The sequence below is a fragment of the Thalassophryne amazonica genome, chromosome 6 (assembly GCF_902500255.1).
Source record: "Thalassophryne amazonica chromosome 6, fThaAma1.1, whole genome shotgun sequence".
NCBI classification, from domain to species: domain Eukaryota; kingdom Metazoa; phylum Chordata; class Actinopteri; order Batrachoidiformes; family Batrachoididae; genus Thalassophryne; species Thalassophryne amazonica.
In genome coordinates, this window is record NC_047108.1 from 79,193,223 (window position 1) to 79,218,365 (window position 25,143).

At 41.4% G+C, this 25,143-nt stretch overlaps 1 protein-coding gene across 2 annotated transcripts in view; it reads left to right on the top strand.

Annotated features, from left to right (window-relative positions):
- kcnd3 (potassium voltage-gated channel, Shal-related subfamily, member 3) overlaps positions 1–25,143 on the top strand; it is a 486,339-nt gene that overhangs the window by 420,468 nt on the left and 40,728 nt on the right. For both annotated transcript variants that reach the window (XM_034172565.1, XM_034172564.1), the window contains exon 4: positions 2,717–2,818. In XM_034172565.1, coding sequence (XP_034028456.1) covers positions 2,717–2,818 — 102 coding nt within the window. The remainder of the gene's footprint in view (positions 1–2,716; positions 2,819–25,143) is intronic.

The window sequence follows — 25,143 nt, forward strand, 5'->3', positions numbered from 1 at the left end:
GTGTGTGTGTGTGTGTGTGTGTGTGTGTGTGTGTGTGTGTGTGTGTGTGTGTGTGTGTGTCAGCCTGTGCGCATTTGGAGTCCAAAGCGCAGATGGTTTTCACCCTCCACAGTCGCCTTTTCCTCAGCAGGGCATAGATTCAACCTTCAGTCTTTTATTTTTTTGTCTTTTAAACGTGTTTTATGTCAAACACAATACTTGATGCTGCAGGGGTGAAAGACCCTGCGCACCGGTTGAAGAGGACAGTCTGCTGCGCTCCGGCTTACTTTCACCTCTGCAAAGAGGCATTGCCCAATCAAATTTCTTCTACTTATATATTGTAGTAACGAGTAACAAAAATGGTTAAGGGAAATGTATCGGCGTAAAAGTATACATTTTATTGAGGAAATGTAGTGGAGTAAAACTGAAAGTCGCCAGAAATACGTCAAAATTCTACTTAAGTACAGTAACGAAGTATGTCAACTTTGTTACATTACAACACTGGATGTCAGTTTCTGATGTCTTACACCTTATATTGAAAGCCCTACATTCTTTGACAAATTTCTGCCTCTGCCCATGCTACAGAACAAAATATCTCTGAGGAATCTTTGTGAGGAATATGGCAGTCTGACACACTCCTGAGGACTATGTGATGCTTCAGCAGCAATTCTAGCTCATTCTGTTGGTCTCAAAGCACAGAGGTGCCATAGACGCAAGCGTCACCATCCCAAAAGCTGCGGGAATCGTTCAGAACTGCAAATGTAGCTCCAATCTAACAGGACATCTCCTAACATCCCTGCCATCACCTCTGCACTTCCTGCCAGCTAATCACAGCTATCCCTAGGGACCCCAGGGAATAATGCCAGTGGTTGAATACAATGCCAGAAAGTCAGGAAAGGTTCTTCTAAAGACCGGTGAGGATGCTGTGCCAGCAGAAATATGAGAGTGCAAAGGCACAAAAAAGAGCAAGTAAACATGTGGATGAGACCAAAGGGGGTGGTTAGAAACTAAACCAAAACATGAAGTCAGCAGAGAAGAAGGGAGACAATTTAAAGAGAGTCAAAGAGAGTTTAGACTAGACGGCAGAAGTGTGCTTGTGTTGTTGAGCTTCTCTGGCTCCCTTTAGTTTCCTGTGTCGCGAACCGAACAGTCCCCCCATAAAAATTGGTCCACCCTGCCTTCATTGCGCATGCATCATCAGCCGCGGTTCACGGATTATCACCTTGTTTCTGCTTAAAACTGCACTCCAGTTATCACTATCTCAGCGACAGATATCTGAAGCTTCTGGACAACAATCATTTCCACATAAATTCAGCATTACTTCATCATAAAAGACAGAGGAAGCGATCAGAGCACCGCAGCTACATGTTGCAATTACTGCACCTCCCTCATTTAAAAGCACCACAGATTTTTGCCTCATTTCTGCTTAAAGCTGACTTTATAATGATTTAAGAAGTTTTACCTTGTCATCTGATGGTTAATAATCACATTAATTAATTTGAATGCTTTGAGTGTAAAGACTCTGTCTCAGATGAGCTGCTGTGGTCGCAAATGACGCATGCGCAGTGTAGGCAGGGTGGACCCATTTTTAGGGGGGAACCAATCGGTCAGCGACACCGGAATCACACCATGAGGCCACAGAACGTCAGCGACCACGGTCTAAATTAAACTCAGGAGAGCTTGAATTACCATAAATTACTGTTGTCTTACTGTGTTAGGTATTTCTGATTGTTCATGGATCATATGTATATGTATGTAAATGTAGCTGTGTCAATGACAAATGTGTGCATAAGCCACTGATTTGACAACTACATCCACATACACCCCCCAGCGTAGGATGGGAATATGACTAAAGGAGCTCTTTTTATGCTCCCATTTACTTGAGTGAACCCTTTATTCTATTTTTTACACATTTTGTAGCTGCACCTGGCCTGTCACCCAACTCTCAGACTTTGACGGGAAATCGGCGGGTGCGACTTGAATTACACTATCTCCTTAAAGCAGCTTGTTCAGGAAAGTTCAGAGCTAACTGAGACCCATATTTCCATACAGTTGTGCTTACACATAATTCAGAAGAAGAAGAAATCACTCCGGGGACTGGAGTACATTCTGTTCTCTTCATTCAATTCATGCTCTTCCGCTTGTATGTCTTTGTTGCCGTCTGCCTCCGAGGAGGGAGCTGAGCACGGCCTGTGCACTCGGCATGCTATAAAGGGATTAGTTAGACATGTTTCAAGCCGACACTAACATTGAGAGGCTTAACGGTGGAAATGTACCACATTATAGGCTCGGACACTTCCTTAATATGTTTGTCAAAACAAAGTGATGCATTTGTTCAGGAACTAGAGCTTGCCCAATTCCCATCATAACAACACAAAACAGCCTATATTTTGAATACAGCATGACACTTTAAGTAGTTAATTCATAGAGGATTTGCCTGCACTCCTCCTACCTGCCTCTCCAGCAGATATTTACCCCAAGGAATATATTCTCATGTAGTCACCATAAATCTTTCATAAGTATCACAGGAGGCCACAGTGAATTCACCGGAGATGATCAGAGGGAATGTTTCAGCAGCACATGTTTTGATCTATAAGATCATAACTGAAATATCAACCATGTCAGTGTTCTGCAAGTCAAATCCGTGGGATGTGTCAGAACGATGCCTGTGGTTCAATTTGAAGTAGGTTGTGGTGCTGACTGACAGATGGTGTCTGTGATTTCTTCCTGTTTGCAGAAAGCCCGCTTGGCCAGGATACGAATATCGAAGACGGGCAGCTCCAGTGCCTTCCTCCACAGCAAGCGCAACGGCCTGTTCAACGAAGTGCTGGAGCTCACGGTAAGACCAACCTCTGTACCACAGACACCACCGTGATTCACTGGTGTCTCTTCAAGGTTTTGCACAGGATTAACTCTATCCGATGCCACATGGCAGCAAACATTTGTAATGCTTTTACCTGACGTCGCAGAAGGCCTTATGTTTGCCTGTTGGTCAGAAGGATTTTAGGATTTCAGAGTGGGCCAATAATCGATGCAGGCCTCGCTTTTTGCTCCTTTAATTAGCCGTTATTCGGACGTGCGCGGGGCCCCTTCTGAGCGACTACAGCACATCTGAACGGGAGCATCTCTCAGCCCAGTTGATGAACCACCTTCGGGCAATGCAGCAGGAAGTGCAAACACAATTCAAGTCTGTTTCGTTGTACTTCACGAGTCTTTAAAGGCCTGAGGCTGACAGCACAAAGCACAAACCAGTGTCTCGTCTGTCTCCGTTCTCAAAAACAACAGAATGGCACCGGCACTTACAGTGAAGCTGAGGCTACGTAAGGGATAGAATTCATATGGATATTGTTCTAAGGGCCAATATACTGCAAACGCTGCAATATTGCTTAAAATTGTGCTCATATATTTGTTCAGTCTGTTTGAACTGTCAGCAAGGGGTTTTGAATAGCATTCGCATGCACAAAAAGTCTGACAAACCAAGTTACTTTTGTGAGTAATTTAAAGCTTTAGCGGCTGACTTGAGAGACCCAGAGTTGCAGTGTTTGCAAAAATGCTTTAGAAAGCACAACCACACCACTTTGATTTTTGCACAATCACATAAAACATATTTATATACTAACATTAAGTATATAATATGGTCTGTGACAAAGATGTAAAGTTTTTACCTGCACCTGTGTGTGTGTGTGGGTGTGTGGGTGTGTGTTCGTTTTCCTCACGTTAGCTGTGTGTCCATTTGCTGCTTATACTACCTCAGCAGTTCATCTTATCTCATCTTCAGCTGCTTATCCAGGATCGGGTCACGGGGGCAACAGCTTCAGCAGGGGACCCAGGGTTCTCCCCAGACAAAGGAATAACGGCGACATGCCGCTGTACTGCTGTCGCAGCACCGCTATACTGAGTACCGTCATCTCGCAATGTTTTAGTGTGAGACTTGGTATGAATATGACCACACACAAACCCATTTTTGTGAGGAAACTTCACATAAACAACTTCAGCTCTTTATTTTATCCAGTTTACATCTAGACAACACAAACATGGCAAAACACAAGCGTTACACAAAGCCCGATGATCAGAGGACAATCGGTGCATGTTTTGTTTTGCCTTTGGCGGTGACCACAGCCCGTGTAGTCAAGGAGCAGCAGCAGCCAGGAAACCATCCCAAAGTGCAGAGAGCTGCCATCGCCGGTCTGTCCGGGGAGGGGGGGACACTGTCGCCAAGCGTCACAGAGGCTGAGGCCAGTGCACAACTAACTCTAAACGCTGTCTGCCGTGGGATCGACCAGATTGGAGGCTAACAACAATGCTGTGGCCCCTGTGATAGTGAACAGGGAGAACTTTATGAAGAAAATGGCAGAATAGAAATTGAAATTCTTGAGGTACAGAGACATACTTTCATTCTTTGAGATTTTGGTGCTCGGTCGCGGCATGCGTCATTTCCATCTTTCTATATTTTAAAGGACATGTCGTACGTCCCTAGCGGGCTTCAATCGAATGTAGCTGCTAACATTAAGAACTGAGCCACAGAGTAATTGCAAAGTTTACATAAGTGTGGTGTTGTGTTATCATGACTCATTTGTAAGGGATAACAGTTCATTTTGATGCAGTCACGGTAAAAGCAGCAGCCACTCTCCACTGTGAGAAGACTTAAGGCCCTATCACGCCTTGACAATTTAACCAGCGTATGCCTGCCATATTAAAAACACTGGCACACGCTAATAAATTAATGCAGCTGTCACACCTTGATGATTAACTAGCGTCTGCCGACAGCAAAGTTTCATCCCAGTGGTTCTGGTTGTTACTGCACCATGTGGTGTGTGTCAGAAACAGAGTAATTTAACATTATTTTATTTTTTTATTTTCATTATTTATCTTGGTGAACCAGTTTCATTGTGTAGAGAATGCTGATAAGTGGACTGGCTGTGGGAAACGCTGCCATGAATGAATGGAGGGCTGTTTCTTTAAATGTTGAAAGCGCCGAGCGGCTACTTCCTGATCAGCAGACCTGATCAGGTCATCACAGACCTGAATAATGAAATGCTGTGATGATTTAAATGTTTAAAGCACCAGTCAACCGCGATCAGGTGTGATCTGAATGAAGTGCTGTGTGATCTGTCGATGTGGTCTGTCAGCGTGGTGGTCACCAACAGCCACGGCACTTTAAATGTTTAAACAGTGCATTAATCAGGTGTGATCACCCTGATCGATTGATCAGGTCATCTGATGATCACACCACAGTGACGGCGCTTTAAAAATTTAAATCACTACAGTGCTTCTGTGTGTTCAGAGTGCAGCACCAACATGAGAAACACACCTGGAGCAGAAAAAAACACAGAGGAACTTGCTATAAAACGCTGCGTTTCCAGCCATGAATTAAAGGATTTTCTGAGGTCATTTTCAAAAATCTGGAGCTTTATGTGGATTCATGTCCGTGTGTGATGGCACATTGGACTGAAATGAACAGGTCAGACTTTATATTTTTCTGTGTGTGAATGAAACAGTCGTTCTGCATATGGTCCGCGGCTTTCAGCCAGTCAGTGGCCTGCTTTAATGGACGGATTCAGACTTAGGAGTAAATTACAAGAAACGTCTGCCAACAATCACATAACTTACCTGCAAGTTATTTCCAGCATGTGCGTATGAGTATGAGTCACACACTGCATGCATTGAAAATTTTCAGCATGCCCAAAATTTTTTGAGGAGCTCAGCTTATCAGGACGTACATCAGCGAGCTTTAGCGTGTTTCAGTGAGCTTCACCTTACCCTTAACTTATTAAATTTATGCCAGTGTTTTTTAATACGGTTGGCATACGCTGGCTAAATCATCAAGATGTGACAGGGCTTTTAGTGTGCCTGCACATTCATCATGAACACAGCCTGTTAAAACCAGTCTGCTGGAGTCTCAGCTTTGTGCACGCTTATAAGTGTTGTCACTGATATAACTGAAAAATCTAAGAAGTACATCTGTGTGATCAGATAGCCTGAAAAACAGCACACAGGAGTGAGCAGTACATGAATGCAGCCTGCATGTGTTGTGCACGAATGGTTGTGGTGACAGCTATACGAGGTGTTCGAGGCAGCTAGATTTTTCACAAGTGGAATGCGATTCCTCCTTCATGCGCCAGTCGGCTTCAGTCATGTTATGTGTGAAGGGGCCCTTAATGTTGTGATCAGGACAGAGTAATTTCTAAAATATGAATTTGACTAGTGATTGTGAATGTACACAATAGAGGCAGGGGTTCTACCTTTGCAAATACCTTTTGACTGAACTTTGTCTTCATGGACATGTTTAATGATCCATTCAGTTAATGTTAAAATATAAAATGAAACAGCTTTTTAAAAATAATAAAGTTGTTGCTGTTTAAAGAGCCTTTGTTTTATTTAGAAGCAGGTGTTGGTTTGCTGGACTCTCAGGACACTTAACCAATATGAAAGTCTCCTTTGCAGCTTCGATGTCTGGTGAAATGGTGAATGGTAAATGGACTGCATTTATATAGCGCTTTTCCATCTGCATCAGACGCTCAAAGCGCTTTACAGTTATGCCTCACATTCACCCCAATGTCAGGGTGCTGCCATACATGGCACTCACTACACACCGGGAGCAATAGGGGATTAAGGTCCTTAGTGATTTTCCAGTTAGGCGGGGATTTGAACCGAGGATCTTCTGGTCTCAAGCCCAACACCTTAACCACTAGACCATCACCTTTTTGAAGACACTTTTCTCCCATTTTGAAGAGCAGAGAGGTTTTCTTTTGACTGGACTTCAGGTTTTGGTGTTCAGCTCATCACTAGAAGTTTTTGAAGTGTGTCTATATTTAGGTTGTCTGCACAGCAAATGTTCCTGTTTGTGGGACAAAAAAAAACATCTTAAAATATAAAGAAACACTAAACAGTGAAAAAGAAAAAACGTACCCCCCCCCCCCAAAAAAAAAATCTTTAAAAGTTATTTAAAGTTGAGTTTTTTACAAATTAAAACATTCACTCAGCTCGACTGTGATTCTGCAACTAAAAGGCTAAGCTAGCTGAGCAGTAAACCTTCAGCAGTGCCGTAACATCACGTTTTATGTTTAAATTATTCTCACCTCAGACAAATTTGCAGAACTAAGCTCTGTTGCTCAAACTGGGTGTTTGTATATATCCAAAAGTGAGAAATTTTGGATTGAGCGGGTCTGCTCCATCACCCTGGTTGTGGTGTCTCGCTCTACCCCAGAATGAGGCCTGAACTCCGGCTCCTCCATGCAGCTCTGCATGCTGTCGCTGTTTGATCGATCCTACAACTCATCAATTCTCCCTCTCCTTGCCGTCACTCCGAAAAGTCAGTGTGATGGGAGACTCGTTCTCCTGCTGTTTTTTAAGCTTTTTTGTGGTTCTAAAAGATGCAAATCCATGAAGGCAATTGCTCAGCTTTTTCGAGCTGTGAAAAAAAGCCATTGTGACGTAGCAATCTCTGCCCCCCTTGCCAAATTCAACGCGTTCAATACCCACGAAGTGTCTGACGCAACCGACACAATGAACACTTCCAATGCTTCAGATGCAAAAGGACACATTATTTGAAGCCAATAACAAGTTCTATCTGAAAGGCCCTTAAGGGAGACACTAAGATTTTATCTATCGATGCCATTATCAGTTCTGCTTATTGATCCGATTCCTTATAGATTCCCTTATCAATACCTCTTGTGAAGTTTCTATGTACTAAAAGTAGGCTTTGCAGGTTTTTTATGTCAACAACATTTTATTGAGTCTTAAAGAAAATAAATATGGATCCTTTATCTCTGGACTAAAATTAAATCTACATGGTGGATCCTTGATCTCTGGACATAAATATAAATAAACAAAATCTGTAGTTTTTGTCAAAAGCATTTCCTTTCAGATATGAATGACATAAATGTCACTCCAAATGTCACTCCAGCCTTTGAGCTGAGCTGAGCCGGCTGCGCTGCACATCACCATCAGTGTTATTCATAAAGAACGCAGGACGTGTCATTTTGGGAGGAAAAAATGTTTTAGTCGATTGTAGTTTGTTTGTATTACAACGTTTGGAAAGTCATTTGATTTGAAATGGTGATTCACTTTGAAGTTATTAATTCTGGCCCAAAGAGGTTATACAGTATATGAGAACTAGAGTCCGCACTCCCAATGCTGTCTACTAAACGTGAATGTCCCTTCATGGACAGCGACATGACACCTCCTAACCGGGCAAAATATTGACGAAGTGCCCGGATGTTAATGCATTTTCAATGTGGATTCGCGACTGAACACACTCAGAAAACGCTCGCAAAATACGTTTTAAAATGCGGTTCTGACCTGGATATCGAGCCAGTAAAATTAATTTACATTAAATTATCTAAGGAAAGTATTTAACACATTCCCAAATATTAGTGCTGAAAGCTGCACGGATCTGATCTGTTCAAGCTGCGCTGCTGATCTGAGCTGCTACTGTATTCAGCGCAGCGCAGCTCCTAAAACCATTACAGTACATTTATATATAGGCTATATTATATTTTTACACAATTATCTTTTATTGACCGAGTTTCATTCATGAAGTCAGTAGTGTGGGTGCACATCTCTGTTGTGGGTGTGGCACAGTGCCGGTCATTATAATCTACGAGCAGCAGCTTGGTTATTCTAAGGTGCAAATTAAAAAAAAAATTGTCAGTCTTGTTGAACAATTTTAATCACTAACAACAAGTATTTTAACTAGACATCAGTCTAGCAGGGGAAATTTTCAACTAGACATAAGTGAAGAGTTAATGGTCCGTGTCCTTGGATGACACAGGCATGGCAGGCAGTATACACCTGTTTATTGACCAAATGTCACGGACAAAGTGACAAGAATAACCATATCCACTTGGACATGTTGTCTCCCTTCTTCCTCCATTTGTGGCTTTGCCAACATGTGCAGCTTTCCACCATATTCCACCTGTTTCTTGACAAGACTAATTTAGCGTCTATGGGCGCAAATCACCAAGTTGCCCGGAATTAAAATGGTGACCATGCCTCCTTGCCAGGACATGGCTCAGTGCGACTGCGGCCTCTAGTTCTCATATATAAAACCTCTTTGCTCTGGCTGGACTCTAACTTGACTCTGCAGAGAGTGGCGCAGCGTTTTGAGCTGTGCAAGTAGAATGGAGGACGATTGTCATTTCTTGCCTGCAACAAGACAAGAGTCCCAATTAGTGACTTTAATCCACACAACAGTGACTCATGACTGACATCTTTGAATGGCTTTGAGAGGGGTGAAGCAGAGAAGCAACAAAGCACTGGGTCCGAGCACTGCTTCATTGGTTCAAGCTTCAAAGCAGAGCTGTTACAGAAGCGGTTGATTACAGACCCGCTGCAATGTCTGCAGTCAACATAGAGAAATCATTTTCCAGAAAAACACCATCAAAAACAACGGCTCTGAAGGGCCGATAAGGGAATCATAAAGCAAAAAGGCTATCAATGTCGGTGGATCGAATAATTTCTTAACGATTCTTGAAAAGAACCGGTTCTCGATACCCATCCCTAATCCTGAGGAAACCCATTTCACTTGTACCTGCAATCTAGTTCTTTCAGTCATGACCCAAACCTCATGACCATAGGTGACTAGGAAAGAAGATTGACCAGTGGATTGAAAGTTTCTCCTTTTGGCTCAGCTCCCTTTTCGTCACACGGTAGAGCGAATGTAATATTGTCCCTGCTGCACTGATTCTCCAGCCAATCTCACGCTCCATTGTACCCTCACTTGTGAACAAGACCCGAGGTACTTGAACTTCTTCACTTGCATGAAGACCTCATTCCCTATCCGGAGTAGGCAATCAATCAGATTACTCACACAACCTCAACTCCAGAACAACTCTCCTAGATAGAGGTTGGACCTCAGCAGTTCCCACAAGTTATATAACTTGGGCACACCATATAATGCTGTATTCATGTGTCAGAGTGGGTTGATGCAAGAGCACAGCCAATATTCCTTTCATCGTAATGTCCATTTCAGTAACATGTTGGATTTATCACAAGTAAAAATAAATAAATCACAAATAACTCACCAGTTTCTGTTTGTTTTTGTCACGTTCAAATCCTTAATTCAATCTGTTTTTTTGTTTTTTGTCAGCTGATGCCAGCTTATGTTTTGCAAATCTGTTGGAAAGTTGCATGTATGCTCAAAACTTTGAGCAGACATTAGACTGTGAACTTTCCTGATGGTTGCATGTTTGTTTTGTCCTGTACTTGTTTGTAACTTGCCAGTGGACATCCAGTCAACAGTAAGCTGCTTTCTCATGTTGGGCAGCAGAAAAACCATCACAGCAGAATTGGTGAATGTTCCACCAAGGAGGGTGTTGTACTAGATTTGCATTTCAGTCATTGTGGTCTACATAATTGATTAGGACTAATACAGTTCATTTAAATTTGGGTGTGATTACATGTTTCCTATTATAGCACCACTTTAATGATTTCATTAGCAAATATAGCAAAGTAAAAACAAAAATATCTTACATAAACCCCTCAGTGAGTAAACTGGTTGGGGTTTGGTGCATAATTATCAGTGTTGCACTGTTTTTCTTGTGAAGCCAAGTATTTAAATTTATAAGTAGTCACCTGCACCATCTGGCCACATACTAAATGGAGCTTAATTTTCTGTTTTGTTTTTGTTTGTTTGTTTTTTAATTAATATTTTTTAGGTTCTGTGTTGCACTAATTTTGCCAGTTCAGACTTGAAACTTATCACACACACTGAACACAATAAAACTTCCCATGCTTGTTGTGCATTCACAGAGTTACTGCTAAATTCTGAAACCAGCCGTGCAAAAACTCGCATGAAGATAATTAAAATGTTAAATATTAACTGTTTTATGGAACCCATTTACTACTGGAATGGCACTCACTAGGGTGATAATTGTACAATGCTGAAAATTCATCTTTCTCTGCACCTTTATGTCACACCTGTGGGGATTGAAGGGGCACTCAAATCCCCAGTCTTCAAATCTAAAAAGTATATACAAACCCTGGCAAAAATATGGAATCACCGGCCTCGGAGGATGTTCATTCAGTTGTTTAATTTTGTAGAAAAAAGCAGATCACAGACATGACACAAAACTAAAGTCATTTCAAATGGCAACTTTCTGGCTTTAAGAAACACTATAAGAAATCAGGAAAAAAAATTGTGGCAGTCAGTAACGGTTACTTTTTTAGACCAAGCAGAGGGGGAAAAAAAAATGGAATCACTCAATTCTGAGGAAAATTATGGAATCATGAAAAACAAAGAACGCTCCAACACATCACTAGTATTTTGTTGCACCACCTCTGGCTTTTATAACAGCTTGCAGTCTCTGAGGCACGGACTTAATGAGTGGCAACAGTACTCTTCATCAATTTGGCTCCAACTTTCTCTGATTGCTGTTGCCAGATCAGCTTTGCAGGTTGGAGCCTTGTCATAGACCATTTTCTTCAACTTCCACCAACGATTTTCAATGGGATTAAGATCCGGACAATTTGCAGGCCATGACATTGACCCTGTGTGTCTTTTTGCAAAGAATGTTTTCACAGTTTTTGCTCTATGGCAAGATGCATTATCATCTTGAAAAATGATTTCATCATCCCCAAACATCCTTTCAATTGATGGGATAAGAAAAGTGTCCAAAATATCAACGTAAACTTGTGCATTTATTGATGATTTAATGATAGCCATCTCCCCAGTGCCTTTACCTGATATGCAGCCCCATATCATCAATGACTGTGGAAATTTACATGTTCTCTTCAGGCAGTCATCTTATAAATCTCATTGGAACGGCACCAAACAAAAGTTCCAGCATCATCACCTTGCCCAATGCAGATTCGAGATTCATCACTGAATAGACTTTCATCCAGTCATCCACAGTCCACGATTGCTTTTCCTTAGCCCATTGTAACCTTGTTTTTTTCTGTTTAGGTGTTAATGATGGCTTTCGTTTAGCTTTTCTGTATGTAAATCCCATTTCCTTTAGGCGGTTTCTTACAGTTCGGTCACAGACGTTGACTCCAGTTTCCTCCCATTCGTTCCTCATTTGTTTTGTTGTGCATTTCGATTTTTGAGACATATTGCTTTAAGTTTTCTGTCTTGACGCTTTGATGTCTTCCAAAGTCTACCAGTATGTTTGCCTTTAACAACCTTCCGTGTTGTTTGTATTTGGTCCAGAGTTTAGACACACCTGACTGTGAACAACCAACATCTTTGCAACATTGCGTGATGATTTACCCTCTTTTAAGAGTTGATAATCCTCTCCTTTGTTTCAATTGACATCTCTCGTGTTGGAGCCATGATTCATGTCAGTCCACTTGGTGCAACAGCTCTCCAAGGTGTGATCACTCCTTTTTAGATGCAGACTAATGAGCAGATCTGATTTGATGCAGGTGTTAGTTTTGGGGATGAAAATTTACAGGGTGATTCCATAATTTATTCCTCAGAATTGAGTGAGTCCATATTTTTCCCTCTGCTTGGTCTAAAAAGTAACCGTTACTGACTGCCACAATTTTTTTTTCTTGATTTCTTATAGTGTTTCTTAAAGCCAGAAAGTTGCCATTTGAAATGACTTTAGTTTGTGTCATGTCTGTGATCTGCTGCTTTTTTTCTACAAAATTAAACTGAATGAACATCCTCCGAGGCCGGTGATTCCATAATTTTTGCCAGGGTGTGATATAAAAATGTGGTCACTCTGTCTGTCCATCCAAAACCACTCTAAAATGAAATATATCTCTCTGTGATAACCACACACAAACAGTTGTGTACCACTCAGTTTCATTTGTAAGCTTGAAGAAACGATGATGCTTCACTGGAACTATAGCACATTTATTTACAGCATTGAAAAGAAAACAACCGTGTCGTCTCTCTCATTACACTCTACATCTGCGAGTGACTGCGAATGAGTCAGAGCCTTTTATATGCACCTTGCACCCCTGCAGGAAACCTTAGTACTACAGTCATAGAATGTTCCGACATGAAAGTCCTCCCCTGTAGATTTTTAACTGCACTTTTATTTTATTTTTATTTTTATATTAATTGTGCAGTTCTTTACACACTATCAAATTGCACTTTTTTTTTTTTTTTTTTTTTTGTTTTTTTTTTTTTTTTGTAACAAATCCAAGCATTGTGGAGGATGCATATTTCTCCTTGGACGTTCCAGATGCTGTGTAACCCTAACCCAGGATTGTCCACAGCTTGGCCCATTTTCACAAGAACCTGAGGAATATCCCTCTGATCATTTTGAGGACCAGTGGGTATCGCTTCATCTGAAATGTACTTTGACTCATTTCCTGCATCATTCTTTTCAATGTCAACAACAAAATGATGATCATCAAAATCATTTATAACATCAGGATTCACATTCTTTCTCTTTTGTTCCAATAATTGATTCACATTTCATTTTCAATTTCAGTTTACCGACGCCAGGTACATAACCAAATCTAAAACTTGGGAAATTTCACCATTCACCCATTTATAGGCAGTATTATAGTGATTTATTGGAAAAAAATAAAACAAACATTAAGGGTACTTGGAAGATTTTAAATGAAGTCATAAATAAGAGCAAAGGTGTTAAAGAATATCCTGCCCTTTTTTTTTACACAAGTACTGGTACAGTTGTTAAGGAAAATAAAGCTATAGCAGATAATTTTAAACATTACTTTGTAAATGTGGGTAAAAATTTAGCTGATTCGATTGTGTCTTCTGGACTGCGTTCTTTGGATTACTGTAAAACAATTAATAAAATTCAGGATTCAGTGTTCATTAAAGAAACTGATGAATATGAAATAACTGATATTGTTCATAACTTCAAGGGGAAGAGATCAATTGATAGTGATAGTTTTGATATGTCTTTGAATAAAAATATTATTGATTTTATTGTTAGACCCTTTACGTATATTTGTAACCTGTCACTAATGACTGGGAAATTTCCTTCAGAATGAAATTGGCTAAAGTGATACCGCTGTTTAAATCTGGAGACAAACATGTCTTCTCAAATTATAGACCAATCTCACTGCCACAGTTTTCCAAAATTTTGGAAAAGGTATTTTTAAAGAGGTTATATGATTTCATAAACATCACATACTTAGTGAACAGCAATATGGTTTTAGAAAAAATCGCACTACTTCACTGGCTGTAATTGATTTGGTTGAACAGATTACAAATGCAATTGAAAATAAGCAATATACTGTTGGTTTTTTTTATTTACAGAAAGCATTTGATACTGTAGACCACACTGTGCTATTGGGCAAACTACAGTGGTATGGTATCAGGGGATTGGCATATGATTGGATAGTTAGCTATTTATACAATAGATATCAGTGTGTACATATTGGTGGGGCAAAATCTGAACTCATGAAAATTACTTGTGGGGTGCCCCAGGGTTCAGTTCTGGAGCCGTTGTTTCTTCTGTATTAATGACATATGTTTGGTTTCCAAGTCTGTCAGTTGTGTTTTGTTTGCTGATGACACGACAGTGTTTTGTAGTGGGGATCACTTGGGACAGGCCTTGGACATGATGGAGAAGGAACTACAGAAGTTTAAACAATGGTTTGATTCAAACAAATTATCGCTCCACTTTGGTAAGACAAAGTGTATTATATTTGGAAACAAGTCCAGGATTTCCTGCAGAAATTTATTATTAAATGATATAGAAATTGAAACTGTAACTGATACAAAATTTCTTGGTGTTGTTATTGATGATAAACTGAGCTGGAAAACGCATATTAATTTTGTTAAATCCAAAATGTCAAAAGCCACTGCAATTCTGTATAAAGCACAAGATTTCATTTCCCAACACTCATTAACTATTTTATATCACTCATTGCTTGTTCCATACATGACCTACTGTATTGAGGTATGGGGAAATACATATAAAACTAATACTAATCCAGTATTTTTGTTGCAAAAGAAAGCTGTAAGAATTATTTGTAACAAATCACATTGTGAGCCAACGAATCCATTGTTTGCCTGTTTGCATATTCTAAATTCTGGGACTTGGTTGATTACCTTACAATACAAATTATGTATAAAGTTAAAAATAAACTGCTGCCACTACGTGTCCAGGATCTGTTTAAACTGAGGGACACCAGTTATAATTTGAGAGGAATTTTATTGTTTGAAAAATCAAGGATCCAAACTACTGCAAAAAGTCATTGTGTATCTGTCAAAGGTGTTAACATCTGGAACAACTGTCCCGACAACATTAAAGTACTTGGTATGTTAGTAGGCTTTAAAAGACATTACAAGAATAAAAATTGCATGCTATAGTTGAAGACTTAGGTCTGTTGATTTGTTATTACTTTCAGGTTTGTGTGTTGTGTGCCAGTATTTTCTGGTTATATTTTGAAAATTTGAGTTCATTGACTAAGTTTGCACGTTTTTTTCTTTTTGGTATTTGTATGTGCGTATGTATGTATGTGTATATATCTGTGTATGTATATGTGTATCTGTGTGTGTGTGTGTGTGTGTGTGTATATATATATATATATATGTATGTGTGTGTGTGTGTGTGTGTGATTGTGTAGATAGTGTTTATGAAATTTTGTTTGTGTATATTTTGCTATTTTTTAGTATAAGGGGTGGGTATTTATAAGCTCTGCTTCTGCCCTCACCCTTACGGCCATGCAGGACTTTTGTAAAGTTGCTTTGTTATGAGTTTTTTTTTTTTGTTGTTGAATTGTGTGCCGAATAAACTCATTCATTCATTCATTCATTTCTTCCTTCCCCTGTAGTTTCTAACCTATTCTTTTTCAATTTCAATTTATTTTCACTTATATAGGGCCAAATCACAACAGAGTTGCCTTAAGACGCTTCACACAAGTAAGGTCTAACCTTACTAACCCCCAGAGCAACATTGGTAAGGAAAAAGTCCCTCTGAGGAAGAAACCTCAAGCAGACCAGACTCAAAGGGGTGACCCTCTGCTTGGGCCATATTACAGACATAAATTACAGAATAATTCACAGAACAAATATACAGGAAAAGCTGTTGGTGCACAGGACAGGAGGGTCTCCAGCACAATTACCACACCCATCTCTGGATGGAGCTGCACATTAAACAGAGAGAAAAAAACAGAATCAAGCATCAGAAAGACAAGAAATACAGTATAATTTGTCAGCATTAAACAACAAGAAAAAAGGAAATACTAAGGTGATTGCTGGCCACTTGCCCTGAGCTTCACTAAAAGACCCAGAATTTAGGTAAAGTTGAGGCCGTGGCCAGCTCCGTTTCCAATCAATCAATTTTATTTATATAGCGCCAAATCACAACAAACAGTTGCCCCAAGGCGCTTTATATTGTAAGGCAAGGCCATACAATAATTACGGAAAACCCCAACGGTCAAAACGACCCCCTGTGAGCAAGCACTTGGCGACAGTGGGAAGGAAAAACTCCCTTTTAACAGGAAGAAACCTCCAGCAGAACCAGGCTCAGGGAGGGGCAGTCTTCTGCTGGGACTGGTTGGGGCTGAGGGAGAGAACCAGGAAAAAGACATGCTGTGGAGGGGAGCAGAGATCAATCACTAATGATTAAATGCAGAGTGGTGCATACAGAGCAAAAAGAGAAAGAAACACTCAGTGCATCATGGGAACCCCCCAGCAGTCTAAGTCTATAGCAGCATAACTAAGGGATGGTTCAGGGTCACCTGATCCAGCCCTAACTATAAGCTTTAGCAAAAAGGAAAGTTTTAAGCCTAATCTTAAAAGTAGAGAGGGTGTCTGTCTCCCTGATCTGAATTGGGAGCTGGTTCCACAGGAGAGGAGCCTGAAAGCTGAAGGCTCTGCCTCCCATTCTACTCTTACAAACCCTAGGAACTACAAGTAAGCCTGCAGTCTGAGAGCGAAGCGCTCTATTGGGGTGATATGGTACTATGAGGTCCCTAAGATAAGATGGGACCTGATTATTCAAACCTTATAAGTAAGAAGAAGAATTTTAAATTCTATTCTTGCATCAGCATTTTGAATTAACTGAAGGCTTTTCAGGGAACTTTTAGGACAACCTGATAATGAATTACAATAGTCCAGCCTAGAGGAAATAAATGCAAATTAGTTTTTCAGCATCACTCTGAGACAAGACCTTTCTAATTTTAGAGATATTGCGCAAATGCAAAAAAGCAGTCCTACATATTTGTTTAATAGCGCATTGAATGACATATCCTGATCAAAAATGACTCCAAGATTTCTCACAGTATTACTAGAGGTCAGGGTAATGCCATCCAGAGTAAGGATCTGGTTAGACACCATGTTTCTAAGATTTGTGGGGCCAAGTACAATAACTTCAGTTTTATCTGAGTTTAAAGCAGGAAATTAGAGGTCATCCATGTCTTTATGTCTGTAAGACAATCCTGCAGTTTAGCTAATTGGTGTGTGTCCTCTGGCTTCATGGATAGATAAAGCTGGGTATCATCTGCGTAACAATGAAAATTTAAGCAATGCTGTCTAATAATACTGCCTAAGGGAAACATGTATAAAGTGAATAAAATTGGTCCTAGCACAGAACCTTGTGGAACTCCATAATTAACCTTAGTCTGTGAAGAAGATCCCCATTTACATGAACAAATTGTAATCTATTAGATAAATATGATTCAAACCACCAGCGCAGTGCCTTTAATACCTATGGCATGCTCTAATCTCTGTAATAAAATTTTATGGTCAACAGTATCAAAAGCAGCACTGAGGTCTAACAGAACAAGCACAGAGATGAGTCCACTGTCTGAGGCCATAAGAAGATAATTTGTAACCTTCATTAATGCTGTTTCTCTACTATGATGAATTCTAAAACCTGACTGAAATCTCAAATAGACCATTCCTCTGCAGATGATCAGTTAGCTGTTTTACAACTACCCTTTCAAGAATGACGACTCGGCAAATCTGTGTGCGCCGCGATAGGAAAAACACCTCCGTGTTGAAAACCATTTGTAGAATTCAGGCGGCTTTAATGGCTTTCAACAGTGAGTAACTGAGAAATGTTTAACAGCTTGGGCATGTCCAACTTGCCCGTTAAGATTTCCAACGGAGGTGTTTTTCCTGCCGGCCGACCCCCCCGCGGTCGGGTCCACCGACATGCTACTCTGCCCGCACGTTCTTCATTACAAATGACCGTTAACAATGGAATGTCCCTAATAAACTCCTCATGCCGACTTCTCTGAAAGTTCTCTGTTCTCTGACGACTTACTGCGTCAACAGAGCCTGAAATGTGGAAGTTTTCAACTTGAAACGGCGAGACGCTGCCGCCTCGAAGCGCAGATCGCCGTCAGGCGCCGTGGACCGTCCTTAAAGCGACACTACCAGACCAAAATCTCTCATCAGCCGTTAAAATTTTACCGAAAACCAGCTGAATTTATTGAATGGTGTCCACTCAGTTGTGCCTTACAGTTTTGAAAAAATTTTTATCAAACAAAGCAAAGTCTCTGAGCCATTCCTAAACAATGAAAAAAATCGACGAGCGGGTGGACGACTCCTCACTCAAAGACTGCCCACAGGCGAATGACGTAACCGACAGGCGTGAAAAAACTCTTGCATGCCCACGAGGGTTCAAGCATGTCTGATGTAATCACACGTGATTCAAATCCATATGGTTTTTGAAAAAAATAATAAGGTCGGATACTTTTCTAATAGACCTCGTATATAGCCGTAAAGAAAGCTGCCGTTCTTTTTCTCAATACGCAGTCATTTTCCTGGAAGACTCCCCACACTTTTCTGTTAAACACAAAAGCCTGGCTCTTGTCAAACAGAACAGTCATTTATAGCTGAAAGTTTAAATAAAACAAGAACTTTTCAAGAGTCACTACCACCAACCACTGCAAAGCAACCAAACAGAGTGCTCTTTGTACTCTGGAATCCAAAATGCGCGCTGCTTTTACACACTGTTTATCGAAACAGACACGGCGGTCAGTTTTTGTGTACTGAAGTTTTCCCCTTACGTGTGTGTGTTACTCCGATCTTGCGCTGGACTCCAGCCTGAGCCGATCTGTTGTGTGTGTGGTGTGTGTGTGTGTGTGTGTGTGTGTGTGTGTGTGTGTTGTGTGTGTGTGTGTGTGTGTGTGTGTGTTGTGTGTGGTGTGTGTGTGTGTGTCAGCCTGTGCGCATTTGGAGTCCAAAGCGCAGATGGTTTTCACCCTCCACAGTCGCCTTTTCCTCAGCAGGCATAGATTCAACCTTCAGTCTTTTATTTTTTTGTCTTTTAAACGTGTTTTATGTCAAACACAATACTTGATGCTGCAGGGGTGAAAGACCCTGCGCACCGGTTGAAGAGGACAGTCTGCTGCGCTCCGGCTTACTTTCACCTCTGCAAAGAGGCATTGCCCAATCAAATTTCTTCTACTTATATATTGTAGTAACGAGTAACAAAAATGGTTAAGGGAAATGTATCGGCGTAAAAGTATACATTTTATTGAGGAAATGTAGTGGAGTAAAACTGAAAGTCGCCAGAAATACGTCAAAATTCTACTTAAGTACAGTAACGAAGTATGTCAACTTTGTTACATTACAACACTGGATGTCAGTTTCTGATGTCTTACACCTTATATTGAAAGCCCTACATTCTTTGACAAATTTCTGCCTCTGCCCATGCTACAGAACAAAATATCTCTGAGGAATCTTTGTGAGGAATATGGCAGTCTGACACACTCCTGAGGACTATGTGATGCTTCAGCAGCAATTCTAGCTCTTCTGTTGGTCTCAAAGCACAGAGGTGCCATAGACGCAAGCGTCACCATCCCAAAAGCTGCGGGAATCGTTCAGAACTGCAAATGTAGCTCCAATCTAACAGGACATCTCCTAACACCCTGCCATCACCTCTGCACTTCCTGCCAGCTAATCACAGCTATCCTAGGGACCCCAGGGAATAATGCCAGTGGTTGAATACAATGCCAGAAAGTCAGGAAAGGTTCTTCTAAAGACCGGTGAGGATGCTGTGCCAGCAGAATGAGAGTGCAAAGGCACAAAAAAGAGCAAGTAAACATGTGGATGAGCCAAAGGGGGTGGTTAGAAACTAAACCAAAACATGAAGTCAGCAGAGAAGAAGGGAGACAATTTAAAGAGAGTCAAAGAGAGTTTAGACTAGACGGCAGAAGTGTGCTTGTGTTGTTGAGCTTCTCTGGCTCCCTTTAGTTTCCTGTGTCGCGAACCGAACAGTCCCCCATAAAAATTGGTCCACCCTGCCTTCATTGCGCATGCATCATCAGCCGCGTTCACGGATTATCACCTTGTTTCTGCTTAAAACTGCACTCCAGTTATCACTATCTCAGCGACGATATCTGAAGCTTCTGGACAACAATCATTTCCACATAAATTCAGCATTACTTCATCATAAAAGACAGAGGAGCGATCAGAGCACCGCAGCTACATGTGCAATTACTGCACCTCCCTCATTAAAAGCACCACAGATTTTTGCCTCATTTCTGCTTAAAGCTGACTTATAATGATTTAAGAAGTTTTACCTTGTCATCTGATGGTTAATAATCACATAATTAATTTGAATGCTTTGAGTGTAAAGACTCTGTCTCAGATGAGCTGCTGTGGTCGCAAATGACGCATGCGCAGTGTAGGCAGGGTGGACCCTTTTTAGGGGGGAACCAATCGGTCAGCGACACCGGAATCACACCATGAGGCCACAGAACGTCAGCGACCACGGTCTAAATTAAACTCAGGAGAGCTTGAATTACCATAAATTACTGTTGTCTTACTGTGTTAGGGTATTTCTGATGTTCATGGATCATATGTATATGTATGTTAAATGTAGCTGTGTCAATGACAAATGTGTGCATAAGCCACTGATTTGACACTACCTCCACATACACCCCCCAGCGTAGGATGGGAATATGACTAAAGGAGCTCTTTTATGCTCCCATTACTTGAGTGAACCCTTTATTCTATTTTTTACACATTTTGTAGCTGCACCTGGCCTGTCACCCAACTCTCAGAACTTTGACGGGAAAATCGGCGGGTGCGACTTGAATTACACTATTCCTTAAAGCAGCTTGTTCAGGAAAGTTCAGAGCTAACTGAGACCCATATTTCCATACAGTTGTGCTTACACATAATTCAGAAGAAGAGAAATCACTCCGGGGACTGGAGTACATTCTGTCTCTTCATTCAATTCATGCTCTTCCGCTTGTATGTCTTTGTTGCCGTCTGCCTCCGAGAGGGAGCTGAGCACGGCCTGTGCACTCGGCATGCTATAAAGGGATTAGTTAGACATGTTTCAAGCCGACACTAACATTGAGGCTTAACGGTGGAAAGTACCACATTATAGGCTTCGGACACTTTCCTTAATATGTTTGTCAAAACAAAGTGATGCATTTGTTTCAGGAACTAGAGCTTGCCCAATTCCCATCATAACAACACAAAACAGCCTATATTTTGAATACAGCATGACACTTTAAGTAGTTAATTCATAGAGGATTTGCCTGCACTCCTCCTACCTGCCTCTCCAGCAGATATTTACCCCAAGGAATATATTCTCATGTAGTCACCATAAATCTTTCATAAGTATCACAGGAGGCCACAGTGAATTCACCGGAGATGATCAGAGGGAATGTTTCAGCAGCACATGTTTTGATCTATAAGATCATAACTGAAATATCAACCATGTCAGTGTTTCTGCAAAGTCAAATCCGTGGGATGTGTCAGAACGATGCCTGTGGTTCAATTTTGAAGTAGGTTGTGGTGCTGACTGACAGATGGGTGTCTGTGATTTCTTCCTGTTTGCAGAAAGGCCCGCTTGGCCAGGATACGATATCGAAGACGGGCAGCTCCAGTGCCTTCCTCCACAGCAAGCGCAACGGCCTGTTCAACGAAGTGCTGGAGCTCACGGTAAGACCAACCTCTGTACCACAGACACCACCGTGATTCACTGGTGTCCTCTTCAAGGTTTTGCACAGGATTAACTCTATCCGATGCCACATGGCAGCAAACATTTGTAATGCTTTTACCTGACGTCGCAGAAGGCCTTATGTTTGCCTGTTGGTCAGAAGGATTTTAGGATTTCAGAGTGGGCCAATAATCGATGCAGGCCTCGCTTTTTGCTCCTTTAATTAGCCGTTATTCGGACGTGCGCGGGGCCCCTTCTGAGCGACTACAGCACATCTGAACGGGAGCATCTCTCAGCCCAGTTGATGAACCACCTTCGGGCAATGCAGCAGGAAGTGCAAACACAATTCAAGTCTGTTTCGTTGTACTTCACGAGTCTTTAAAGGCCTGAGGCTGACAGCACAAAGCACAAACCAGTGTCTCGTCTGTCTCCGTTCTCAAAAACAACAGAATGGCACCGGCACTTACAGTGAAGCTGAGGCTACGTAAGGGATAGAATTCATATGGATATTGTTCTAAGGGCCAATATACTGCAAACGCTGCAATATTGCTTAAAATTGTGCTCATATATTTGTTCAGTCTGTTTGAACTGTCAGCAAGGGGTTTTGAATAGCATTCGCATGCACAAAAAGTCTGACAAACCAAGTTACTTTTGTGAGTAATTTAAAGCTTTAGCGGCTGACTTGAGAGACCCAGAGTTGCAGTGTTTGCAAAAATGCTTTAGAAAGCACAAACCACACCACTTTGATTTTTGCACAATCACATAAAACATATTTATATACTAACATTAAGTATATAATATGGTCTGTGACAAAGATGTAAAGTTTTTACCTGCACCTGTGTGTGTGTGTGGGTGTGTGGGTGTGTGTTCGTTTTCCTCACGTTAGCTGTGTGTCCATTTGCTGCTTATACTACCTCAGCAGTTCATCTTATCTCATCTTCAGCTGCTTATCCAGGATCGGGTCACGGGGGCAACAGCTTCAGCAGGGGACCCAGGGTTCTCCCCAGACAAAGGAATACGGCGACATGCCGCTGTACTGCTGTCGCAGCACCGCTATACTGAGTACCGTCATCTCGCAATGTTTTAGTGTGAGACTTGGTATGAATATGACCACACACAAACCCATTTTTGTGAGGAAACTTCACATAAACAACTTCAGCTCTTTATTTTATCCAGTTTACATCTAGACAACACAAACATGGCAAAACACAAGCGTTACACAAGCCCGATGATCAGAGGACAATCGGTGCATGTTTTGTTTTGCCTTTGGCGGTGACCACAGCCCGTGTAGTCAAGGAGCAGCAGCAGCCAGGAAACCATCCCAAAGTGCAGAGAGCTGCCATCGCCGGTCTGTCCGGGGAGGGGGGGACACTGTCGCCAAGCGTCACAGAGGCTGAGGCCAGTGCACAACTAACTCTAAACGCTGTCTGCCGTGGGATCGACCAGATTGGAGGCTAACAACAATGCTGTGGCCCCTGTGATAGTGAACAGGGAGAACTTTATGAAGAAAATGGCAGAATAGAAATTGAAATTCTTGAGGTACAGAGACATACTTTCATTCTTTGAGATTTTGGTGCTCGGTCGCGGCATGCGTCATTTCCATCTTTCTATATTTTAAAGGACATGTCGTACGTCCCTAGCGGGCTTCAATCGAATGTAGCTGCTAACATTAAGAACTGAGCCACAGAGTAATTGCAAAGTTTACATAAGTGTGGTGTTGTGTTATCATGACTCATTTGTAAGGGATAACAGTTTCATTTTGATGCAGTCACGGTAAAAGCAGCAGCCACTCTCCACTGTGAGAAGACTTAAGGCCCTATCACGCCTTGACAATTTAACCAGCGTATGCCTGCCATATTAAAAACACTGGCACACGCTAATAAATTAATGCAGCTGTCACACCTTGATGATTAACTAGCGTCTGCCGACAGCAAAGTTTCATCCCAGTGGTTCTGGTTGTTACTGCACCATGTGGTGTGTGTCAGAAACAGAGTAATTTAACATTATTTTATTTTTTTATTTTCATTATTTATCTTGGTGAACCAGTTTCATTGTGTAGAGAATGCTGATAAGTGGACTGGCTGTGGGAAACGCTGCCATGAATGAATGGAGGGCTGTTCTTTAAATGTTGAAAGCGCCGAGCGGCTACTTCCTGATCAGCAGACCTGATCAGGTCATCACAGACCTGAATAATGAAATGCTGTGATGATTTAAATGTTTAAAGCACCAGTCAACCGCGATCAGGTGTGATCTGAATGAAGTGCTGTGTGATCTGTCGATGTGGTCTGTCAGCGTGGTGGTCACCAACAGCCACGGCACTTTAAATGTTTAAACAGTGCATTAATCAGGTGTGATCACCCTGATCGATTGATCAGGTCATCTGATGATCACACCACAGTGACGGCGCTTTAAAAATTTAAATCACTACAGTGCTTCTGTGTGTTCAGAGTGCAGCACCAACATGAGAAACACACCTGGAGCAGAAAAAAACACAGAGGAACTTGCTATAAAACGCTGCGTTTCCAGCCATGAATTAAAGGATTTTCTGAGGTCATTTTCAAAAATCTGGAGCTTTATGTGGATTCATGTCCGTGTGTGATGGCACATTGGACTGAAATGAACAGGTCAGACTTTATATTTTTCTGTGTGTGAATGAAACAGTCGTTCTGCATATGGTCCGCGGCTTTCAGCCAGTCAGTGGCCTGCTTTAATGGACGGATTCAGACTTAGGAGTAAATTACAAGAAACGTCTGCCAACAATCACATAACTTACCTGCAAGTTATTTCCAGCATGTGCGTATGAGTATGAGTCACACACTGCATGCATTGAAAATTTTCAGCATGCCCAAAATTTTTTGAGGAGCTCAGCTTATCAGGACGTACATCAGCGAGCTTTAGCGTGTTTCAGTGAGCTTCACCTTACCCTTAACTTATTAAATTTATGCCAGTGTTTTTTAATACGGTTGGCATACGCTGGCTAAATCATCAAGATGTGACAGGGCTTTTAGTGTGCCTGCACATTCATCATGAACACAGCCTGTTAAAACCAGTCTGCTGGAGTCTCAGCTTTGTGCACGCTTATAAGTGTTGTCACTGATATAACTGAAAAATCTAAGAAGTACATCTGTGTGATCAGATAGCCTGAAAAACAGCACACAGGAGTGAGCAGTACATGAATGCAGCCTGCATGTGTTGTGCACGAATGGTTGTGGTGACAGCTATACGAGGTGTTCGAGGCAGCTAGATTTTTCACAAGTGGAATGCGATTCCTCCTTCATGCGCCAGTCGGCTTCAGTCATGTTATGTGTGAAGGGGCCCTTAATGTTGTGATCAGGACAGAGTAATTTCTAAAATATGAATTTGACTAGTGATTGTGAAT